Source organism: Rhipicephalus microplus, chromosome 5 (assembly GCF_043290135.1).
Source record: "Rhipicephalus microplus isolate Deutch F79 chromosome 5, USDA_Rmic, whole genome shotgun sequence".
Classification (NCBI taxonomy): Eukaryota; Metazoa; Arthropoda; class Arachnida; order Ixodida; family Ixodidae; genus Rhipicephalus; species Rhipicephalus microplus.
Window position 1 is genome coordinate 29,037,104 of NC_134704.1, and position 22,741 is coordinate 29,059,844.

The 22,741-nt window shown below is 53.1% G+C and overlaps 5 protein-coding genes across 9 annotated transcripts in view; 3 read left to right on the forward strand and 2 right to left on the reverse strand.

The window, feature by feature from the left end:
* Positions 1-11,227, forward strand: part of LOC119174823 (ubiquitin carboxyl-terminal hydrolase 45) — a 27,612-nt gene extending 16,385 nt beyond the window's left edge. For both annotated transcript variants that reach the window (XM_075895077.1, XM_075895078.1), the window contains exons 9-12: positions 926-1,014; positions 7,567-7,921; positions 8,340-8,539; positions 10,982-11,227. In XM_075895077.1, the coding sequence (XP_075751192.1) occupies positions 926-1,014; positions 7,567-7,921; positions 8,340-8,539; positions 10,982-11,191 (854 nt within the window). In that variant the 3' untranslated portion in view covers positions 11,192-11,227. The remainder of the gene's footprint in view (positions 1-925; positions 1,015-7,566; positions 7,922-8,339; positions 8,540-10,981) is intronic.
* Positions 11,043-12,781, reverse strand: Ccdc58 (Coiled-coil domain-containing 58). Of its 3 annotated transcripts, none has more exons than XM_075895082.1 (5): positions 12,624-12,781; positions 12,281-12,553; positions 12,156-12,215; positions 11,284-11,347; positions 11,043-11,179 (listed from the first exon to the last, which is right to left on the reverse strand). In XM_075895082.1, the coding sequence occupies exons 1-4, from the start codon at positions 12,690-12,692 to the stop codon at positions 11,300-11,302; spliced, it is 450 nt and encodes a 149-aa protein (XP_075751197.1). In that variant the 5' UTR covers positions 12,693-12,781; the 3' UTR covers positions 11,043-11,179; positions 11,284-11,299. The 3 variants fall into 3 exon arrangements, with proteins under 3 accessions (XP_075751197.1, XP_075751195.1, XP_037281812.1); XM_075895080.1 differs by having other exon boundaries at positions 11,172-11,208; XM_037425915.2 differs by lacking the exon at positions 11,043-11,179 and having other exon boundaries at positions 11,212-11,347.
* A 40-nt stretch (positions 12,782-12,821) lies between these two features.
* Kap-alpha1 (karyopherin alpha1) lies at positions 12,822-15,070 on the forward strand. Of its 2 annotated transcripts, none has more exons than XM_075895079.1 (2): positions 12,822-12,954; positions 13,334-15,070. In XM_075895079.1, the coding sequence occupies exons 1-2, from the start codon at positions 12,859-12,861 to the stop codon at positions 14,909-14,911; spliced, it is 1,674 nt and encodes a 557-aa protein (XP_075751194.1). In that variant the 5' UTR covers positions 12,822-12,858; the 3' UTR covers positions 14,912-15,070. The 2 variants fall into 2 exon arrangements, with proteins under 2 accessions (XP_075751194.1, XP_037281801.1); XM_037425904.2 differs by lacking the exon at positions 12,822-12,954 and adding an exon at positions 12,999-13,187.
* Positions 14,970-15,984, reverse strand: LOC119174821 (UPF0389 protein CG9231). Its single transcript, XM_037425914.2, has 3 exons — positions 15,688-15,984; positions 15,540-15,630; positions 14,970-15,249 (listed from the first exon to the last, which is right to left on the reverse strand). The coding sequence occupies exons 1-3, from the start codon at positions 15,842-15,844 to the stop codon at positions 15,072-15,074; spliced, it is 426 nt and encodes a 141-aa protein (XP_037281811.2). The 5' UTR covers positions 15,845-15,984; the 3' UTR covers positions 14,970-15,071.
* Positions 15,956-22,527, forward strand: LOC119174816 (uncharacterized). The gene is made up of 7 exons (XM_075894297.1): positions 15,956-16,118; positions 17,035-17,113; positions 17,179-17,264; positions 17,625-18,668; positions 18,699-19,568; positions 19,826-20,728; positions 20,945-22,527. The coding sequence occupies exons 1-7, from the start codon at positions 16,100-16,102 to the stop codon at positions 22,297-22,299; spliced, it is 4,356 nt and encodes a 1,451-aa protein (XP_075750412.1). The 5' UTR covers positions 15,956-16,099; the 3' UTR covers positions 22,300-22,527.
* Positions 22,528-22,741: the final 214 nt, after the last annotated feature.

The window sequence follows — 22,741 nt, forward strand, 5'->3', positions numbered from 1 at the left end:
AGCGCAGCTCTGGCTGACTGAGTTGGTCCTACGCCACCTCCTGCCGTCGGGGTCCTACGATGACGACAGCGTAGCTCTGGCTGACTGGATTAGCCCTACGCCATCTCCTGTCGCCGACAAGAGCTCTCGCCAGTGGTGCCCCGTCCTCGGACTCTTTCAACTGTGTCTTTCTTTCCTGCCTTCTCCTTACTTCCGTTGCTCCCTGTCGCACCGCCTCGCTCTCTCCTTCCTCTCTCTACCTTTTAATCCTATCCTTTTATTCCCTTCTCTACCCCGATCCCTCGTGAGCTACTGTTGAGGTGACCTCCCCCTGAGAGACAGTTACGGGGCTCACTTTATTTTCTTAAAAAAATATCACTTCCCCCCAGAGTAGCGGGAGGACAAAGGACGGGAGTGTGCGTAACATGGAGGAAAGAAACAACTTTCCTTCCTCCATGGGTTGGGGAGAGCGGCAACTAGAGGGTCGCGGAGGCAAGGTCGGCGTTTAACAATAAGAATGTATTGGCACCTCGCCGATGCCTTATCGGAGGTCGAAATTGGTTTCCCGGGAAGTCAGCAGATGTATATTTTCACGGTCATGCGGATATTGTTCGTTTTAAGCAAAAATTCGTTTTAAGTGGGGCTGTTATATGTGGACTCGACTGTAATTATTTAAAAAAAAGAACACATGGTGGACACCTGTCCTCTTTTATTCTTTTTCCTTACCATATTTTATATTGCCCAAGATGAATTTCAGTGGGCTCATGAAGGTCACATCCAGTCTCGATCGCTTTGCCCCTGCGTATCATGAGATGCTTGAAATGTGTACCTCGTTTCACGTTAATTCGTGTTGGGTTAGTGGAGCATTGACCTTTGTCGAAGTTAGAGTGCATGATTAGTGAGAACGGTTGTGTTTGATGATGTTTTGCGATTTCTCTGGTTGCAGCGTACAAGAAAGCCGTAGCTCGCACACCACTGGATGACATATTCGGTGGAATCCTGCTCAGCACGATCATCTGCCAGCAGTGCGGTAAAGTAAGTGGCGTCCTCTTGTCTGCCTATGTGCATCTGCAGCATGCAAGTTTAGATGAGGAACACGAAAAGCAGCTATGTGCATTACACAAATCGAGAAAGCCCAGGTGATTAAATTTAGCTGGCCCTCCATTAGTGTGGGAATAGCCCGCGTATCAGCTAAACCTCAATGGTACAGTAAAAAAGAAAAATGTAGGAATGTGTGAATGGTAAATTTGAGGTTTGGAGCCCTGCTGTGTGGGTCTAGTGGTTAAGGTACTTGGCTGCTGAACCGCAGGTCGTGAGATCGGATCCCGGCTGCGGCGGCTGCATTTTTGATGGAGGTGAAAATGCTGCAGTCTCATGTGCTCAGATTTGGGTGCGCATTAAACAACCCCAGATGTATTAGAATGGAAAGTTGGGCGAGTAGGTATGAAGACATCCTTGTTTGTCTCTTCGCCTTCCCTTTTCCTGTACACTGTGTGCACGCCGAAATGGTACCAAGAATAACCCTAGGTGGTCGAAATTTCTGGAGCCCTCCACTACGGCATTTCTCATAATTATATGGTGGTTTAGGGACGTTAAATCCCACATATCATCAAATTGAAGTTTGGAGCAAATCTGAAGGGAATAGCTAGAATAATTTTGAATCGAATAGTATATTTCACATAATATACTAAATGATAGTCACCATATTTGTCATGACCCAACTAATTGCATTTACTTGCGTAGTCAATGAACTTTTTTTTTCTCCAAAAATCGGAGCAAAGTTGGGGGTGCGTTTAGTACTATGCAAGGCAAATTTTATGAAAACCTTTTTGGGATGAGCAAAAAATGTGGTAATGAAAAAAAAAAAGTTGCTTAGCCTTTCGCAATTGACATACACGTACGCTGTTAGAAAACAGCTTCTTCGTTGCGCTTCACTCATCTTCGGTGGTTGAAGGCGCTATGTTCTGCCAGCTGTCCCTGCGCCGCCCGTGCAGTTCATAAAAGCATTTCGTGGCTTTTTTTTCTCGCAATTGTATGAGCACAACAGTTGTGTGTATCTGCTGTGATCTCGAGGGGCACCCAGAAGCGTACGCTACGACGCACTTTGCCAACTTCATGGCAAGCTGACACAACGACCGCGTTGCTGCCATTGACATTGCACCAAACCACGGCTGAAGCATCCAAAACAAACCGTCGATAACGACGTTAACGACAAAATACAGCTGCCATCTTGCTGTTCACATGAGAAGTTACTGTAGAAAAAGTTGCCTATGTCTTGCGTTCCTTGAAGTACACGTGGATAACCAGCATAAAGAGCAAATTGCAACAGAAGCAAGAATCGAGGGTGCTATCATGTTAAGGAAATCGTCACGATCTTTTCTGGGTGACAAGCGATGGATTTTACCTGGTTTTTTAGAAACCTGCGATGCGATGGTGACCAATGGCCCTTCACGACAACCATGGCGACAGCAAACCCTGTCATCATCGCTGGAAAATCACGGGCATGTGGGTGGGCCTTGATGTTTCGAATTTGCAGAAAACGACGATCAGTTGGCGCGAGCAGTTTCGTGACCTTCACTCGCTGTGTGCTTATCAGCTGCGATGTCTCTACACTCGCACCGTTTGTGAACCCCTCTTTAAAGCACGGATATCTTAAAAAATACAGGAAATGTGCCACGCGCAGATAGAAAGAAGAACAATACGGCGTGCGGCAGCGGGCGAAAAGGGGGAGGTAGCGAGCCGATGTGGCCAAAGGGGGTCGGCATAATAACAAAGAACGGGAGAGATTCAACAGGCAAGGAGTCGCCAGGTGTCAGTTAGCGGGACTGCAGCGGAGGAATTTAGGGGGTGCGTTTATTACACGGGATAAAAAAGAAATCAAGATTTTGATGACTGATGTTGAGGGTGCGTTTATTATGTGAGTGTGTTCGTGTTTATTATGCGAGTAAATGCGGAACACGCACAATATTTTTAAAAATTGAAACAGAGCATGTACGAATTTCATCCTTTTTGGTTCGAAGTGAGATGAAAACAATCTTGAATTGTAGCAGAGGTTGAATTTCATTATTTTATTAGATTAGTATGCTAGTGCCACGGCCGCTGAATAGAAAGAAGGTGCACACGCCTGTTGCGTGCCGCCGAAGCTGCATCCCGGGCTTAGTTCACCTCCCACCCTCTCAGGCGCCAAAACTCCTCCCAGGAGAAACGCTTTCACACGCATTGCTACGCATGGCAGTGCTTCAATCTGGCTGTAAATAACATGTTTTGTAGTTGCACATCACCAATTCGATTCTGAATTGTTATTAGAAGTACCTATTACACCATTTATGTGAACAGTTAGCGCTAGGAGGGCCAGTCTTTCGTGGAGTACGCCTCAATGCTCTCCATGAATGCTGCTCGTTTGACTCACCTGAAATGAAAAGGGTCACTGATGCCATTCACGGAGAGGCAGTCACCAGGCAGATTCCAAGGGCTGCCGTACCAGCCAACCGAAATGCACCGCGAAAGCACACACAATTTAAATGTAGGTCCTTTTAGTGCACCAGTGATGCCAGTTGTGGTTAAAAAACCGAGTTATAACAAAGAGTTTACAACACAAATAAAATGTATTCTCAGCAATGGCAGTACAAACGTCACACAAACTTGCACACTCGACAGGGAACAATTACAACTCACAAAATCACTGAGAGCATTTAAAACAACAGGCCCAAACTTTCCGTGCTACAAATGCAATCCCAAGCATTGTAAACCACCGAGCATGTGTACTTTACAATCCTTCAAATGTTCCTCGAATATTCCTCTTCAAGGAAACACTAAAACCAACTCCAGCGCTAAGCGTTGTCTTGGCGACGCTTTTCAGAACAATACTCCCACGGCGGCATCACTCAATTCTCAAAAATCAACTGATCGCACTATAGGACTCACTCGAATCGCTCGAACAATATAACTTCTTGGCCGAGTTCGCTACCTGTTCTATTTAGTTTATATCCGTCCCTGTGTTGTGAACGTTTCAAGGAATTGTACGGCGTGCAGCACGTACCACGGTGACAGCCAGGGGAAAGAGTTTCATCTCGCCAGTTCGTATGCGAAAATGGTCGCCTCCAAAAGAGGCCCCACTTTGATGTCTTGATTTTTCTCGATCTGCGCGGGCGGTCGTGTGTGTAGAGAGAAAGGGCGTGCCCTGGGTGCCTCTTTATATACTTTTCTTGTTTCGTGGTGCACGCCCGTGAAGGCAGCGGTTGGCAGGGTGATTTGATGCCTTCTTCTGGAGGTGGCGGTGCGCGTCCAATTTAGCGCTCGTTTGTGACAAAAATAAGTGCTCTGTTACAAATAATAATAAGACTCATTCCGTTAAGCTTCTGGGCTCTGTAGATTGCAGGGGAATACGTTATAGTTCACAGTAGTGTCTTTTTTCGCATTCGAGCTGCTCAGTGGCACACAACAGCTTCGCGGCGTCACATCACTGAAAAAGCTATCTGCCACACATGCGCGAACCAAAGAATAGTACTCAAGCACAGGAAACATGAGGCAAGCTACCCCCCACACACAATCACATACGAAAAATCACGAGAAAGCACACAGGTGCGCACAAATCTTCACGCAATCACATTGTACCAGTAAGTTTTTTTTTAATTAAATGTATGTAAGGAATAGTACCAGTAAGTGTCGTCCGCTTTGATCGGTGGAGTTTCAGTGCTCTGAACAAAAAAAGCGGCCACAACTGTCAACTCAGCGACGACGCGCTCGCCCACTGATACTGATGTGACGCAATTGGCCGCACCTTCTTTTTTATCAAGGGGCTGTGCAAATGCTGACCAGTAAAATACATTACGTTGTTTTATTTACTATACTTCGGTCATTAAGCCCGAATAACAAGCTTGAAACTCAATAAATGAAGAAGTGATGTAAGGGTAATACGTGTGTTGATTTAACCTTGAAGGAGGGGGCTTTGCGGCAGTGCATATATTTTTTTTTTTTTCTGAAAAGGTGTTTTTGCGGCATAACACTCTACGCTGCAGTGTACCATCTTTACTGGGGAGTTACAAGCGGTTTATTGTATCCGTACTCGTTCATTTCAAATGCTTCGAAATTTCAAGTAATCCAAATTTGTGTCGAAGCGAGTTTGAATATTCGCACATGCTTAAAAGAAATGATTTCACCTAAATGTTCTCACGCAATATCAGTAAGACCAATTTTGTGGCAAAAAGACTTGCGAAGCCTAAAAAGACTGGTAGCAATGCAGCCTTGATGTTCCCTACAATGACATGGATTTTGACATGTTCTTTGGTGTATATTATTCTCTACTGGTAAATATTATGGGCTGTGCCAAGAAAGTCTGACACTATAGCAAGTTCTAGTGACTTTTATTCAGCCATCATGGCCAAAATATAAAAATGAAAGTGAAGATTGCAGTATCACATTGACTAAGTTGTTGGTGTTGAAAATGAGAAGAGAGAAACTGGCTGTGTTCTAGGATGGTCAAACTTCTAATAAAGTGTCTGATCATTTGACTAACGACAATAGTTCCCCAATTGGAATTTCCAGTTTAGTGTGAATTAAGATTGCTCTGCTCTTGTTAACCAGAAGTGATGTGCTGATGAATGAGAATCGAAAAGTAGTCTTCAAGACTACATATGTCAACTGGCGTTCATCTTTGATCTGCATGTGCTTATTTTTCTGGACTTGAAAAAAGAAATGAGCATGGGCAGAGCATGCATCGCAAAGGGAAGATAACCGCTGGTCATTAAGAGTAACAGAATGAATTCTATGAGAAGCAGAGCTCATGAGGTGGGGCAGAAAATTAGGTCGGCAGATGAGATTAAGTAGTTTGTGAGAATGATGTGACTGTTGCAAATAAAGGAAAAAGAAGGGGTGGCCGGCACAAGCCAAAGGGCACTCACTGGCTTGCTCAGTTGTTCTTTGGACCTTCAGCGTAGCCAGACGATTGGGCCCAGGTCTCCTTTCTTCGTTTCGCACACTTCGTTCTGGTGCCAAAATCCACCCGGTCGTCTGGACCTTGACTCTCGCCCATGGATCAACTCATCACCACGCGCTGCTTCGTCCGAAAAGCCATCACGCGACATCTCTCAACGCTTGATGCTCTGCTGGAAGATTCATCAACCCCTATAGAGAAGCTCGAAGATGTATTCGCACTCATCGTCGCAAAGGACGCCAAACTCATGGACTTGAACAAGGACATCCAGGCTGCGCTTCATTTCGAGGAGTTGTTAGCGGAGCTAACCACAGCCAGCGAGTTCGAGGATAGAGTCATCTGCGCCAAAGCAAAACTTCGTCACGCAGTCAAACCGCGATCCCGAACCGCGCCCATATCTGTCGCAGTCACATCCACCCAACTCGGTAAGCTTCTCACCTACACATCGTCGCCCGCCGAGACGTCGTCTTCGGTCAGCATTTTGACCTCTCTCCTCGACGTCGAAGCAGGCTGCAACTTCGTCGTCGATCAGCTTTTCGACCCCTCTCGCCTCGACGTGGAAGCTGGTTTTGGGACGTTAAACTCCACATATCAATGAATCAATTGACATCAAAGCAGGCAGCAATTTTGTCTTCGTGCGGCCTCTCAACTCCTCTCGCTTCAACGTTGGAGCAGGCCGCAACTTCGCCTTCGACCGGCATCTCGACCCCTTTGACATCGATGTAGCAATGGGCCGCCGCTTCGCTTTTGACCGGCCTCTCCGCCCCTCTCGCATCCACATTGCAGGCCGTGATTTCGCATTCGATTGGCCTCCTGAATCCTCTCGCCTGAACGTCGGAGCAGACCGCAACTCCGCCTTCGACTGGCTTCTTGACTCCTCTCGCTTACCAAGCCGCGACTTCACCGTCGACCACCCTCACAGCTTCTCTCGCATCTTCATCGCCCCAGGCTGTGACGCTTTGGACGGGCCTTACGACTACGTGACCACTCAAGTATATGAGCAGCAAATGACCGCGCAGCACCTACAGAAGCATCAGGTACGACATCAGGAGCAGAGGATAAACATCACTCCCAAGAAGTGCGCAAGTTATCGGGAAACCTCCCGAGTTCTCGGAAGTAGGCCAAGATCAGACTCTTTTTACTACAAGCGATGCAAGAAGTGCCAAGGTCCCCAGTTTAACATGAAGATAGCTAACGTGACCAAGTTTAATGGACATCATAGCGAGCTTGGATGACTTCCCCCGCAAGACAAGCCACTGCCTCCCTAAGCGTCACCGTATCTCCAAAGTGCTCCATCGACGCCATCTAACAACCCCACATTTTCAACTTCTGCAGCTTTGCACCTGAACATTGCCACGAGTTTGGGAGCTGCGGGAATGTGTTGCAAATAAAGGAGGAAGAAGTGGTGGCAGGCACAAGCCATGGGGCGCCGGCTTGATTAGTTGTTTCTTTGACCTTCGAAGTAGCCAGACGATCGGGTCAGAGTCTCCTTTCTTCGTTTCTCATAGGGACCACAGCACGCACAGAACCGGGTCGATTAGTGAAAATGAAGAGGCCTTATGCCTTCTGTGAGCTTAGTCACACTCATCTATTATATAGACAAGGAATGCCATCGTAATCTTACTAAGGCACCACACTTTCGGTTCACTTTGCAGGTGTCTCACAGGGAAGAACCTTTCCAGGACCTGTCCTTGCCCATCCCTGAGGAGAAGCCACCCCGGGGAAGTTCGGGCGCACATAGCACACCGCGTACTAGAGGGGCTCGCAGGAAAGCCCTGGAGGGCGGTAGCAGCGCAGTGGCCAAGACCCCCAATCGAGAGGCCTTGAGCGGGGGAGGCATTGACCCAACGGAGGCCGACGAGGAAGACAACGGTGGGTCACCTGGCGAGGAACAGCTGACGGCACAGATGTCAAACCTCCACCTGCACGAGCCAGCAGCCACCAAGGGCCCAGCCGAGGGATCGTTGGAGGCCTGCTTGCGAAGCTTCACAGCACCAGAACTGCTTGCTGGTAGGCTACAAAAGCATGAATATACACTTGAACATCAGTATAACAATTTCATCTTGGCGTCAAATGCAACTTCATTATGATGAAGTTTTACTGTACTACAAAGTCGAGGGACTGTGAAATAAGTGGGAGCTTGATTTTTGTTTACTTCATCTATGTATCTGTGACGTCTGGAGAAGGACAGTCAGATCTCTCTTCTTAGTTTCTACAAGACTCATTTCTCTTGCTACATTGTTATATTGGCTGCGACATTATTTACCGAGCACAAGCTTCACATTTTATTTGTCTCCGCAATAATCAGACATTCTGATGGGGGCAGAATTCAAGATGTGTAAGTTGCATAAAATCTGAGGCACAGGTTGACCTTCTGCTTGGGCGTTCTTGGAAACCGAGGTGCATGCGTGCCTTGTACATTGCACAGGGGCCAACAGTCTACGCTGCGAGGGCTGCAAGTCGGCACGTGCAGCAGCAAGCCTGCAGCTGCGTGTGTTCGAGGCTCCCAGAGTTCTGACGCTGCACCTCAAGCGCTTCCAGCAGGGTGCCACATTGCGGAAGGTGCAGAAGCACGTGCCGTTTCCCATGGAACTTGACCTGACACCGTTTTGTTGCAGAGACGTAGAGGTGAGCATGAAGCCTCCTTTTTTTCTTTCTTCCTAGTCTGATAAAATGTGTTCAGTGGACAAATACATTGTTTGAAACACTCGCAAGCTGCAGCTTTTTGCTGTAACCAACACTATATTATTTTGTGATTAATAAGAATCTCAATTGAATAAATTTGCATCAGGATTAAAGAGTCCTACTGTTCTATTTTGGACTAGCATTGAAGCCATACTTACAACGAAGTCCTTTGTTGCGCGTTGGTTCACTTTGAAGAAGATGGTCATCTAGTACGCAACACTGGGCATTTAAAAAAGAAAAAAAGTTTGTTTTTTTACTGAACTTGGTTTTGGTTTTTATTTAGTCTTTATAGGTCTGATCAGACCTATGCCTGTAGATTGCCCATTGGGAAGGGCATTACCACCATCAATAACACACAGTTCATGCAGCCACTTCCGCAAAATTCTCCGATGCACCCATTAGTAGTGTTTGAATGGGCTCCTTGTTGAACTGTTTTGTGACAGGATCAACAATTGCTCGCGTGCATCTCGGTTCAACATGAAATTTATGAAGACGTTTACTTTGGTGCTACAGTGGCTGTGCCACTGGCACCATACTCCTTTGCATGTGTCATCCTGCACCAAACTCTTTTACAGCGCTGTACTGCGGCAAGGCACCCGAATTTCACCACAAGGTGCTACAGCTTTCAAGCCCTGCGCCCCAGAATGTGGCTGAAACAGTCTTTTTGATTTGATTGCAACGGTTATGGTTTTATGAAGGCTGCTATTTGCTATGAAGGTTGGCTCAGCCGGTGCTACGGTAGTTGCTAAGGGTGACAGAATGGAAGAAAAGCATGACGTGGTGGTATTGACTAGCCTCAGCTAGGGAACCTTTTCTGGCACTTGCCTCCCCACTATTACTTCTATCCTCCATGCTCGCGCCCCCTGAACATGTGCACAGTGCGTTTTGGGTACTATATATTCCGTATCAAGATTGCCACGTGATGCCCTTTTCCTTGGGGCTACTCGGTTTTTTCGAAGGTCTTGGTGTGGCATTTTCACAGTTTTTTTTATGTTTGCTAGTGCCGGCTGCTGTGCCCCAAATAATGCGGAATAGCCAAAAGTAATCCAAATGTTCTTGTTGCATTGCTGAAGTGTTTTCGTGAGAGGTTTAATTATATTGGAGGTGAAAAACGATCCTACCTTTGTTGCCTGCAACTTTCCGTAGGTGCATCTATTGAACAAAGCTTTTTGGACACTTGGCCCGTGCTTGTGAATTCAGTTCACTCTTGTAGTGAGACAGAAACTTTTGCTTGTGAAACTGTTTGAGAACACGCACGCACACATGCGCGCGCGCGCACACACACACACACACACACACACACACACACACACACACACACACACACACACACACACACACACACACACACAGACAGAGAGAGAGAGAGAGACAGACAGAGCCAAACACTTCTCTTGTTTCATGAAAGAAAACGTGCAGGATACGAGCACATTTCCTCAAGCATATTACTACCTAGCATAAGAGCGGCTGTCAGGAGACGATCTTCATAGGACAACACAAACGTGTGTTCACCACTGCATTTCTCCCATGTTGTCATGTTATGCATGCAAAAGTGCCCAGTCATTGCACCCATTCATCTTTATCATATTGGTACCTGCAATTTGTACCAATATAAAAAGGAACACGGTCCGTGTTCAAATGTGTGCCGTCAACAGCAAAAGTTTGCAAGTTGTGCCCCCCCCCCTCCGAAAAAATTTCTGGCTACGCACCTGGTGTAAACACACCGTCGCTAATCACCAAGGCTGCATGCGGTAGCCTCAACACCACACCGCGGCACAGTAGGCAGCGCAGCAATGCAGTTTTCCGCCAATCTGCCACGCGCTGCACATCCTGCAAACTTTTGCTGTTGACAGTGCACTAAATCAAAACTTCACTAGCTGCTGAGGTCTATAGCTGTCACATTGGAGATTTATGTTGCAGTATTCTTTCATTTAAATGCAAATGTGATGCTATCATAAATGGCATAGATATGTACTATATGTGGTGTTACACAATCCAAGCTGAACTTCAAAGCAGTTCATATGCATGGTCAGTAAAAGTGAACTCAATCATGATAACCACTTCTTGCATGTCTGGTTCCTCGTAATTACTGACATTATGTGTTAATATAGAAAAAGTCAGCTGATAGAATGGATTCAACTCGCATGATTGTGCATAAGAACACAGGCTGTACGAGGAAAGACTGGGCAGATCCTGTGCACGGTTTGCATTTGTGTGAATAGTGCAATGTTCAGTGCTAATTGCTGGAGACCATTTAGTGGCTTCCATTGAGAGAGGCTGCAAAATATTCCATGAGAGCAAATCACACATTGTTCAAAATTTATTCTGTAACTGCTACGTCAGGTGTTGACTAATTGTTCCACCTTCTGTCGGCCATCTTTCCAGATGAAGGCACCAGCGACCTACATTCTCTACGGAGTTGTGGAACATGCTGGCAGGATGACGGGCGGCCACTACACTGCCTACGTGCGTGGTGCCGGCGGCAGCTGGTTTCACGCCAGCGACAGTAGAGTGGTGCCCGCAACGCAACAGAAGGTGCTGGCCAGCCAGGCTTACCTGCTCTTTTACTGTCGTGCTGACACACTGCAAGAATAAAGATGCCACAAGTCTGCCTGGAAGATTTAAAAAGAATTCGTGTTGCTGGTTTATCTACAAAACAAAGCGGTGGTAGCAGTAGCTGGGGGCACCTGGCATTTCTTTGTATCAAACTTCTGGTGGGCTGTAGAAGAGCCGGCACCGGTCGTGAAACGCCTGCACAGACAGCATTGTAACATGGTATTAGGTTGTACAGCGTTCACTGGTGTCATGTGGTTGCCATCTTAGAGTGCTAACAAGTAGAGAACCTGCGCAAACGGGAACCTCGCGTGCACAATTGGCACACCATTCAAAGCAGCAATGGGAAGTAATCATTGAAAAGTTTAACAAAATGAGTTTGATAACATAGTGCACTAACGTCACTGATGCACAATGTTTGCATACAAGCATGACGAGAGTGCTGTGTGTGCGCTTTTTTCAGCTGGTAAATCGATCTTAAACGTGATGAGAAGCTCTATCTGTGGTGTGTCATGAAAACTATAGAGGCAATGCTACATAGGGAAATTTTCTTGAAATAGCCAAAGAATTTGACCATAGCACCACTTTACTACGTGCACTTTGCTTGCACTGCAAGAACTGAAACGTGTGTCTAGATGTGTTCAACAGGTGCCCATTTTATGGTCGAAGTCATTTGCAAGTGTTTACTTGACACGGTAGACCACACGAGGTGCTTGTTCTAGATTGCAATACAGGGATGTAAGTACCTATGAATAATTTGCTCACATTCACAGTAAATATATATTTTTTCTACAAGACTAATCTTTCCGTGTATCCTTGCCTGCAGCCACGTAGATCGCTTTTTTCGCGCTTTTATAAAGTCATAATGCACTTCAGTTAACGTCGCACTAGTGTTTGAACGTGCACCGATAAGTCATTGGCGACAATACAGAAAATATCTGTAATTAAGAACTAATGTTCAGTGATATTTTTTTTCCCCCATTGCTGGGTCACATGCTCCACCCACCTTAAAACTACGGTCCTTGACAACTTCTTCGACGTTCAGCTCGTTCCGAAGCAAACGAATCTGAAAGGCGCAAGAGAAGTGCACGTTCACAAGCGGCGCGGCCTCGACCTCGAGCAGGCACCAACCTTGGATTGCTCTTTCCGTAGTTCCTTTAATGTGGCCGGGTCGTCACCTTTTGCCGCGCGTAGCTCTTGAAGATGGTCCAGCTTGTCTTTCGACTGCTGCAGGCATCCCTTAATAGCCTTGTCCCGCTGAACGTAAGCGTTTAACAGCTCTTTGTACAACTTTTGGCACAGCGCGGAGGGGTCGCACTCGGCGGCAAATGACTCGGTTGGCAAAGCCGTGTTTAAGGAATATATAATCGTGTCGTCTACACGACGAAACTTGCGTAGCACTTCCTGCAAATATGTGGTAATTGCGCATTAGAAAACATGGAACGAACGTGGCTGCAGAGTTTTTCAACAATACCTGGAATGCCATGAAATCGTCACATGGGACAGCAGACTCGCCGGCTGATGAGGAGGCCGCCATGTTCATACAAGTTTATCGGCACCTGCTTTAGCCGCACGGTCGTACATTAAATATATATTTGTGTTGTTCACCGGTATAATAAGTATCGCTCGTGACATTTAGAATGCTCACGTACATAAAATTGAAATTGTATTTTTTTAGTTTTATTAGCAGTGTCACAATTACAGCAATAATGATAGAGATACGGAGATATGCGCACCCACAATGCAACGCGCTCAGATTGTGGGTGCTCGAAGGAATCTTCTGCGTTGTGCTGGAAATTATAAAGGTATGCGGTGTTGCACATTCGTGGTTTCTGAAGAAAACCGTCGATTTTTGTTCGGGTAACTTACCGCTATGTCTAATCCGCGAGCCAACACCTTTGCGAGTTGGTGTAGCGTGGTTCGCGTTGTTCCGTAGCTGCCGTTGTCAGAGCGGCAAGGCTAGCTGCGACGGAGACTTTCTGAAGGCCTAGCGGCGACACCGGCGGAGACATCGGGTTATTTGAGAACGAGTACAGAGGTACGAAGGGGTGACCGCAGTCGTAGGCTCGTATTCGCGGCTGAGATCGCGACGCGAGTGCCAGTCAATCGCCGATCCCGGAGCCCGTCTCGCGGTTGGGCGCTAAGCCTACGCAGAGTCTCTTAGGTTCGACTGGTTTCGTGCAGGTCCCGACGATGGCGAGCGGCGGCAACGCAGGGAGCGGCAACAGCCACCGACTGCGCTACAAGAACGCTGGACTGGACGCCCAAGAGCTGAGGCGGCGGAGGGAAGAAGAGGGTGTGCAGCTGCGTAAGCTGAAGCGCGAGAGTGAGCTGTGCAAAAGACGCAACCTCGGTGCCCCGGAATCGGACGGAGATGGCGGCTCGGGACCCGAGCGAGCAGGAGTCACGGCCGAGATGGTGGCCCAGCTGTACGCCGACGTTCCCGAGCTTCAGCTGCAGGCCACTCAGCGCTTCCGCAAACTCCTGTCGCGCGAGCCGAACCCGCCCATCGACGAGGTCATCGAGACAGGCATTGTGCCGAGGTTCGTCGAGTTCCTGCAGCGGGACGACCACTGCACCCTGCAGTTCGAGGCAGCCTGGGCCCTGACTAACATCGCTTCCGGCACGTCGCTGCAGACGCGGCGCGTCGTCGAAGCCGGCGCAGTGCCCGTGTTCGTGCGCCTCCTGGGCTCGGAGTTCGAAGACGTGCAGGAGCAGGCCGTCTGGGCGTTGGGCAACATCGCCGGCGACTCGCCAGAGTGCCGCGACTACGTGCTCGACCAGGGCATCCTGATGCCGCTGCTGCATCTCATCAGCAAGTCCACGCGCACGTCGATGACGCGGAACGCCGTGTGGGCGCTCTCCAACTTGTGCCGGGGAAAGAACCCGCCGCCACGGTTCGAGCAGGTGCAGCCGTGCTTGCCCCTCTTGGCGCGCCTGCTCTACGTCAACGACTTCGACGTGCTGGCCGACGCGTGTTGGGCGCTGTCCTACCTCTCCGACGGTCCCAACGACAAGATACAGGCGGTGATCGACGCGGGCGTTTGCAGGCGGCTCGTGGAACTCCTGATGCACGCCAGCCAGGGCGTAGTGTCGGCGGCGCTGCGGGCCGTCGGCAACATCGTCACCGGGGACGACGCGCAGACTCAAGTGGTGCTCAACAGTAACGCCCTGCCCTGCCTGCTGCACCTGCTCTCGTCCCCCAAGGAGTCTATACGCAAGGAGGCGTGCTGGACTCTCTCCAACATCACGGCCGGCAACCGGCAGCAGATACAGGCCGTCATCGACGCCAACATCTTTCCCGTGCTGGTGGACGTGCTGGCTCGAGCCGAGCTGAAGACCAAGAAGGAGGCCGCGTGGGCCATCACCAACGCCACTTCGGGCGGCTCTCCGGACCAGGTGCGCTTCCTTGTCCAGCAGGAGTGCGTGGCGCCGCTGTGCGACCTGCTCACGGCGGCCGACCCGAAAGTGGTGCAGGTGGCGCTGAACGGACTGGACAACATCCTGCGGCTGGGCGCCCAGGACGCGCAGCAGGGGCGGCTCAACCCGTACGCCGTGCTCGTGGAGGAGTGCTTTGGCCTGGACAAGATCGAGTTCCTGCAGTCGCACGAGAACGCCGACATCTACCAGAAGGCGTTCGAGATGATCGAACACTACTTCGGCACCGAGGAGGAGGACTCGCGCATCGCGCCGTCCGCGCAGGGCGGCCAGTTCCAGTTCGGCCCTGCCCCTGCTGCGGAGGGCGCCGACTACCGCTTCTGACGGGGGCCGCCGCCCCGACGCTAGTCCGCCGCGCTGCTTGCATTGTACATAAGAGAAGTTGGAAGAAGAACGAACTGTATTTATTTGCCCGGGGCACCGCCACCCCTGTGTACATAGAGCCTCGGGGAGGAGGAGAAAATAAAAACTATTTCCCTGCCAGTTACGAGCCTTTCTGCTTTTCGTGCCAGTCCAGGTTCATCTGGGTAAGGCTTTCTCCGCGCTCGCGTTGCCGGCGTCCCAAAGTAGCAGCCGCAAAGGCACCTATGAGCGTAAACGCACCCAGGATCAGGTTCAGATGGATGCGCGCCTTGTTGCGCGTCTTCTCGATGACCGCAACCCTGCGAAATGAAGGAACATCCGCATAAATAAAACGAGAACTAGAAACCGAAAGCGTGCTACCGGTCTTTTATTTACTTATTTTATATACCGCAGCCCCGTAAAAGGGCTATTGCAGGAGTGGGATTATACAGGGCAAAAAAAGAAAACGCAACAAATAGATGCATGAGAAGTAACAACAAATGTAAAAAAAAATATAAAATTCACACGAACCATTAGTTATATTGAACAGTTTAAACGCATGACACGTGAATTAAAAACAGTAAAAACAAAAAATCAAAAATAATCTTACGGAACCAGGTCTGGAACCTGACCCTTCGGATACTTCTTGTAAATAGCCAGGATCCACTTATCGTACGCATTGGCTTGCCGCTCCGTGAGACCTGCGTGTAGAGTATACAGCGGTTTCGAAAGGCACAAAAGTAATTCACTGCACTCACGGTTTCCGGAAGCCGAGCGGTCACCACTATAGAAGCGAACTTTTGACTGGAGAGCGAAGAGTGCCGCCACTGGCCTTGGAGCGCTACGCCGTACACAGGGTAGAAAAGCAGGCGCCCGCTGCGAAATAGAAACCGCGGACAACACGGACGCCGCCATGTTGAATGGCGAGTAGTTCTCGCGAAAGCTCGTCTGGTTCGAGGCTAGGTCTCCCTCCCCGCGAAATCCCCGCGGGGTCGGCGAGAGAGGACATTTTGGATTGTCTGGGGCGAGGCTACGCTTCCCCAAGTTGCCATTGAAGTTGGGCGAGGGAGACAATTAGGCCTTTTTCTTTCGCTTCTCCAGCAAGTTTCGGCGCGTCGGCAAGTTGTTAACCACGGCGAGAAGTCCAGGGATTCGTTATGAATCCAGAAGATGGTTACGAACTCGATGAGTGAGTGCACCAAGTGTTTTTTCCTCCGTTTGTTGTTTCCCGTTTGCCGAGCTGTGCTGTGCGATGGAGGCGGTGAGTGAGGGCCGCCGACACAATGAACGCTTCCCTCGCAAGAAAGCGCGTCACTGATGTTATTTCTCTCTCCACGCGTGCCACCGGGCCGCGGCTCGACCGCTGCTGCGGCCCGCCGGCCCGGGTCTGCCATGGGCCGCAGCGGCCCACTTGTTTCCTTCATGTCGCGCCGCCGACGGAAGAGTTTGGATAGAAATCGCTAGAGGTGAGCCGACTCTGGGTTGGCCTAGCCTTGCCCGGCCTACGTTGCGAACTTGGCTCCAGCGCCACGGCACGAGCCTCATATACTCCCCCGCCGCTTCTACTCTGACGCGAGTGTCCTAATGCGCCAGCAGACTACAAGGAAAAACCGTTGAGCATGGCGTTCGTATGAGCGGCCGGTTATTCTGCGCTGGCTGCCACATTGTACAGGCCGTAATTGTTGACCCAATTTGAGAGTCTATAGTTATCGCGGGCAGCCAGTGTGCGCTGTTGTTGCGTGCGGTTAGCTCGCGGGAGATGTGTTGCGCTGTTGTTTTCGTGACATTCCGGTTTTATTTCGAAGGTTATTCAACACTAAAGTGACTCCGGCGCTGGCGAAATGCTCGATCGCGGAATCTGACAAGAAGCGGCCTCTTTGACAGGGAGGGATCGGGCAATGGAAGCTTCTCCCTCACTTTGTTCCCGTCGGCAGCGCTTCTGATTGGACCGCTGGTGGTCACGTGATGCCGTCGGCGCCAATGGCGGTCGCGCGTCGCGCACACCGTCCGCTGCCGATGTGTGTTCCATTACGCGATGTGATCTCTCCGTCGTTTGTGGCGCGTTCTGTGATTTTGTTGACCGATGAACGTCTCGATGTATGCAGGTCTTGCTTTGAGGGTGCCGACGCAGCGTCTGGTAGAAGGCTCGTCCATCGCAGGCCTGTCGTTGAACGGCGGCTCCGGGTAGGTCTTTCCGTGTGATCGCGTCTGGCGTCCCGTACCTGAGCGTGCAACTTTACTGTCTGCAGGGTACCCGTGACCAGCACCGTCGGCTCGGTGGGGACTGCTGAGGCCGTGGCCGTGGAGCACCAGGCAGCGGACACGTCGACACCCGGTAAGTGTCCCGCCGAGCGGGCTTGGTTCCCTTGTGGCCCGTGGTGGCGTGCCTTGGTGATGGTGGTGGTGCGAGGTTGCCTCGGGTGGGCCGCATGCGCACACACACAAGCAGACGATCGCGAGACACCCGCGTGATGAAATCGAGAAAGAAAGAGAAAGCTATCCCCCCCCTTCCTTGTTTGTTACGTTTTCTTTTCCCTCCTTGGTTTTTGTCGTGTGGCGGTGGAGCAGCGCGCGTTATGTGTCCGCCGGCGACACCGGCCGCCTTCTTCTCCTTGGTTGGTTGGCGGAGGCAGGCACACCACGACCGCACCAGGGCGGGCGCCGGCGCCCCTGGTGAAGGGAGCTTGCCTTGCAGGGCGCATGGCGGAGGCCGGCCCCAGCAGCTGCCACCGCTGCCCACTGTGCCCATTCGCCACCGAGTCGGTGGCTGACTTCTGCAAGCACATGTGCGTGCACACGGACGCCCGCGGCAACTGCTCCATGTGCGACAAGTTGTTGGGGGCCAAGGCGGAGGCTGCGGCGACGGGCAAGCTGAGCTGCTGCGTGTGCGGGGAGGCCTTCGCCGACAGTGGAGGCCTGCAGGGCCATCTGCGTGCGCATGTGGCGGCGTGCCAGGCGTGCGGGGCGGCCTTTCCACAGCGGGCCCAGCTGGAGGCCCATCAGCGGGCCTGCCACGGAGGCTGGGTCCTGGCCACCGGCGCGGCGACTACTACGACCACAGCGGCAGCGGGGGGTCGGGGCGGCCGGGGGGCGGCACGCGAGGGCCGGGAGCGACCGTTTGGCTGCGCCACGTGCGGCAAGGCGTTTGCCCAGAAGGTCCACCTGGAGAACCACGTGCGCATCCACACGGGCGAGCGACCCTTTGCCTGCTCTGTGTGCGGCAAGAGCTTCAGCCGGAAGGAGCACATTGGGCGGCACATGCGCACCCACACGGGGGAGCGGCCTTTTTGCTGTTTTACCTGTAGCAAGAGGTTCAGCCAGAAGGTGCACCTGGAGAGCCACGTGCGCATCCACACGGGCGAGCGACCCTTTGTGTGCAGCACGTGCGGCAAGGCGTTTGGTCGCAAGGAGCATATAGAGCGGCACGTGCGCATCCACACGGGGGAGCGGGCCTTCCTGTGCACGGCCTGCGGCAAGGCCTTCTCCCAGAAGGTGCACCTGGAGAACCATGTGCGCATCCACACGGGAGAGCGCCCTTTCCGGTGTTCTGCTTGTGGCAAAGCATTTCGCCAGAAAGAGTACATCAAGCGGCACATGCGCACCCACACGGGCGAGCGGCCCTTTGCCTGCCCTACGTGCGGGAAGGCCTTCCGCCAGAAGTCGCACGTCGACCGCCACGCACGCACCCACCAGCCGCCCAAGGGGGCCAAGCCGCTCTTCTTCCCGGCCAAGGAGCTCTAGAGGCGCTTATCCGCTGTGTTACCTGCAGGCGTTCCCCCAACCCGATGCCCGCTCTGCCCTCCCGACTGCGGCGGGGCGGGGCGGGCCGCTGCCTGTGGCCTGTGCGGGCTGGCCTTTGCCCAGCGGGGTGCCTTGGAGGCGCACCTGCGGGCCTGTCCGGGGCCCCCCGAGGGCCTGCGCCTGCTGCTGGGACCGCCACCCCCCGCCCCGCTGCAGCACCACCCCCCCACCACCGTTGCTGCTGCTGGCACCCCACACCCACCGGCTGAGCGGCCCTTCGGCTGCTCCGCATGCGGCAAGCACTTCGGCCGGAAGGAGCACATTGACCGGCACATGCGGACGCACACGGACGAGCGCACCTTTGCCTGTGCCGTGTGTGGCAAGTCGTTCCGGCAGAAGGTGCACCTGGCGCGTCACGTGCGCATCCACACGGGCGAGCGGCCGTTTGCATGCGCCGTCTGCGGCAAGAGCTTCAGCCGCAAAGAGCACATTGGGCGGCACATGCGCACGCACACGGGCGAGCGGCCCTTTTGCTGCCCGACGTGCGGCAAGGCGTTTGCCCAGAAGGCCCACCTGGAGAACCACGTGCGCATCCACACGGGCGAGCGCCCTTTTGCCTGCGCCGCCTGCGGCAAGGCCTTCCGCCAGAAGGAGCACATCCACCGGCACATGCGCACGCACACAGGTGAGCGCCCTTTCCACTGCGCCGCCTGCGGCAAGTCCTTCCGCCAGAAGTCCCACGTCGAGCGCCACCTGCGCACGCACGCCCGCCCGCCCACGCAGCAGCCCCAGCATCGCCACAAGAAGACCACGACGCCCTTCCTACCGCTGTGCGCCCCCCAGCCAACGACGGCGGCAGCAGCAGCGGCCCCGCCACCATTCGTGCCACCCTGTACCTAAGCGCGCAATAAAGCCACCTCCATCACCAACCGGTCAGTGTCCTCCTCTTATTTGTCCCAAGCACACAGACATGCATGCCGCCACCATGGGGTCAGCATTGGCAGGGTCAGCCACAATGAAAGCCAGAGATAGGAGTGCACAGAGCGGCATTCCTCCTATTGCTTGCATTGTAGCTAGCCGTGAACTTGCTCAACACTATTCAGCCTTGTGGGGGGAGGGGGAAGAGTTTCAGGTCTGATTGTGGGTTTTTTGCAGGCATGGCGGAAGGCGGAGAGGAGAAGCCACGCTGCCCGCTGTGCCCGTTTGCCACGGACAACATGGACGAGATGAACAAGCACGTGGCCCTCCACCAAGTGGCAGCTGCGCAGCAGCAGCAGCAACAACAGCAGCAGCAACAGCAGCAGGCTGCCGCCGCAGCCGCGGCGGCAGCAGCGGTGGCGGCGGCGTGCGGCATGTGCCCAGACGGCAAGGAAACGGCGGTGACCCTGTACGGTTGCGGGGTGTGCGCCAAGGCTTTTGCTCTGAAGGAGGAGCTGGACGAGCACATGCAGAGCCACGCCAGCCGGCTGTTCAGCTGTGCAGTGTGTGGGGCGATATTCGTCGATAAGGAGCACTTGGAAGGGCACATGCGCACGCACGCCCCACCGGAGGTGTTTAGCTATGGCGGGCCGGGTAAGCCCCCCCTTTGCTCGTCGTCCTCTTGCCCGACCGCCGAGGGGCCCCGGGGCAAGAAGCGGCCCTTTGTGTGCCCCACGTGCGGCAAGGCATTCCGCCGCAAAGAGCACGTAGAGAGGCACTTGAAGATGCACACGGGGGAGCGTAACTTCGGCTGCGCCACGTGCGGCAAGTCGTTTAGTCAGAAGGTACACTTAGAGAATCACGTGCGGATACACACCGGCGAGCGGCCCTTCAGCTGCCACGTGTGCGGCAAGGCCTTCCGGCGCAAGGAACACATCGGCCGCCACATGAAGACACACACAGGTGAACGGCCCTTCTGCTGCTCTGTCTGCGCCAAGCCCTTTGGCCAGCGGGCCCACTTGCTCAACCACCTGACCATACATTCTGGAGAGCGCCCCTTTAGCTGCGCCACGTGCCAGCGCACCTTCCGCCTGAGGGAGCACGCGGAGCGCCACGCGCGCACCCACGCCCCGCCCACAGGTGGGTGCTGCCCCCCCTGCCACGCAGACACGCACACAGACCCAAGCGCCCTCTCTACGTCTCTCTCATAAAGTGGAAAAATACCCCTCCCCACCCTCCCCGACCCCCGCCTGCATGCCAAGCCCCACTAACCGCGGCCCCACAAGTAACACGCTCGCTGCTCCCTCGGCTGGGGCGCCCTGGCTCGCCTGACGCGCGTCCCTCCCCCTTTTGCAGAGGGACCCAAGGAGTCCAAGGCCCTGGTGCGTCTTCACAAGGGACCCATTGCCACGACGACGGCCACGGCCACCATGGTGGACCCATCGGCAGCCACCACTCACCGGTGCCCACTCTGCCCCTTTGCCACCACCTCCGTCAACGACTTCTGCAAGCACGTGGTCCTGCATGCTGAGGGCCGCTCCAACTGCACCGTCTGCGACAAGAAAGAGGTGGTCGAGCCCCTCGAGGCCCCCAAGCCAGCACCAGGAGTGGTCACCGTGGCAACGGTGGCCCCGCCCTCTCCACAACGCTGTGGCGTGTGTGGTGAGACGTTTGGGGACGTCAGTGCACTGCAGTGCCACATTCGAAGTTGCCACACCGAGCCTGCTGGTGCCACCCAGCTGCTTTGGAGCTGCTCCTTTTGTGGTCTCGTGTTCAGCCAGAAGGCCCAGCTGGACACGCACATGGCTGGCCACATGGCAGTGAGCGAGCGTACACCATGGAGCGCGACAGCACGTACTATAGAGCCGCTAGCTAAACCCAAGGAACGGCCCTACACGTGCCCGACGTGCGCAAAGACCTTCTGCCAGAAGGCCCACCTTGAGAACCACTTGCGCATCCACACCGGTGAACGCCCATTCAGCTGCACCGTGTGCGGCAAGGCATTCCGGCGCAAAGAACACATTGGGCGCCACATGCGCATCCACACAGGGGAGCGGCCCTTCTGCTGCCCGCACTGCGGCAAGCGCTTCAGCCAGAAGGTGCACCTGGAGAGCCACGTGCGCATCCACACCGGGGAGCGACCTTTCAGCTGCTCGGCCTGTGGCAAGACTTTCACTCGCAAGGAGCACATTGAGCGCCACATCAAGACCCACACTGGCGAGCGCATGTTTGTCTGCTCGTCGTGTGGCAAGTCCTTCAACCAGAAGGCCCACCTGGAGAGCCACATGCGGACGCACACGGGTGAGAGGCCCTTCAACTGCTCGCCGTGCGGCAAGACTTTCCGCCAGAAGGTGCAGCTGGAGCGCCACAGCCGTACCCATGCTCCACAGCTCCTGCAGATAGGGCCGCCGCAGCAGCAAGCACCTCAACAGCAGCCACCTCAGCAGCAGCAGCAGCCTGGCTGCTCCGAGGAGCAGCAACAGCAACAGAGAGTGCCCCTGTGCATACCGGGCTGTCCGACGTGTGGCAAGGCCTTCTGTTGCCACCTTGAGCCAGGGCTCAACATTCGCAACCTTCTGGGTGAAGCCGCAGCTCAACAGCAGCAGCAGCAGCAACAACAGCAGCAGCAACAACAACAGCAGCAACAGCAGCAGCAGTGTGCCGTGCAGGACCCAGTGGCCAAGGCAGCGGCAGCTGCGGGGCCTCTGTAGCCTTGCCCCGAGATCCTGATATTGACTGTTACTGACTTGAGTGACTCAGGTGGCGGGTGTTCTGTCCTTGTTCCCCCTTTCTAAAAGTGCGCACGCGAATTGTGGCTTTGAGAAAAAAAAACAAATATATATTAATTCTTTTTGCTGTTATATGCCTTCAGTGTAAGTTGACATTCTCATTGCCCATTTTTAGCCTGTTTGACCACAATAAAGGAGCTTTGACACATGCTTGCCAGCTCGAACTGCAGTGACCGCGAGATGTGCAAGATGTGACCACGATTGTTCAGTGAATAGGCTGTATGCGCAATTTTGCGGGAATGTTTGCAACGTTGGAGGAAATAGAGAATGATGCCAATAACGCACAAGTCTCGAGCAACCACTTGACGCGTTCTCCTCGCCCAACGGTGCGCTGCGCCGAGTAGCGGAGCGTCCTTGGGCGTGC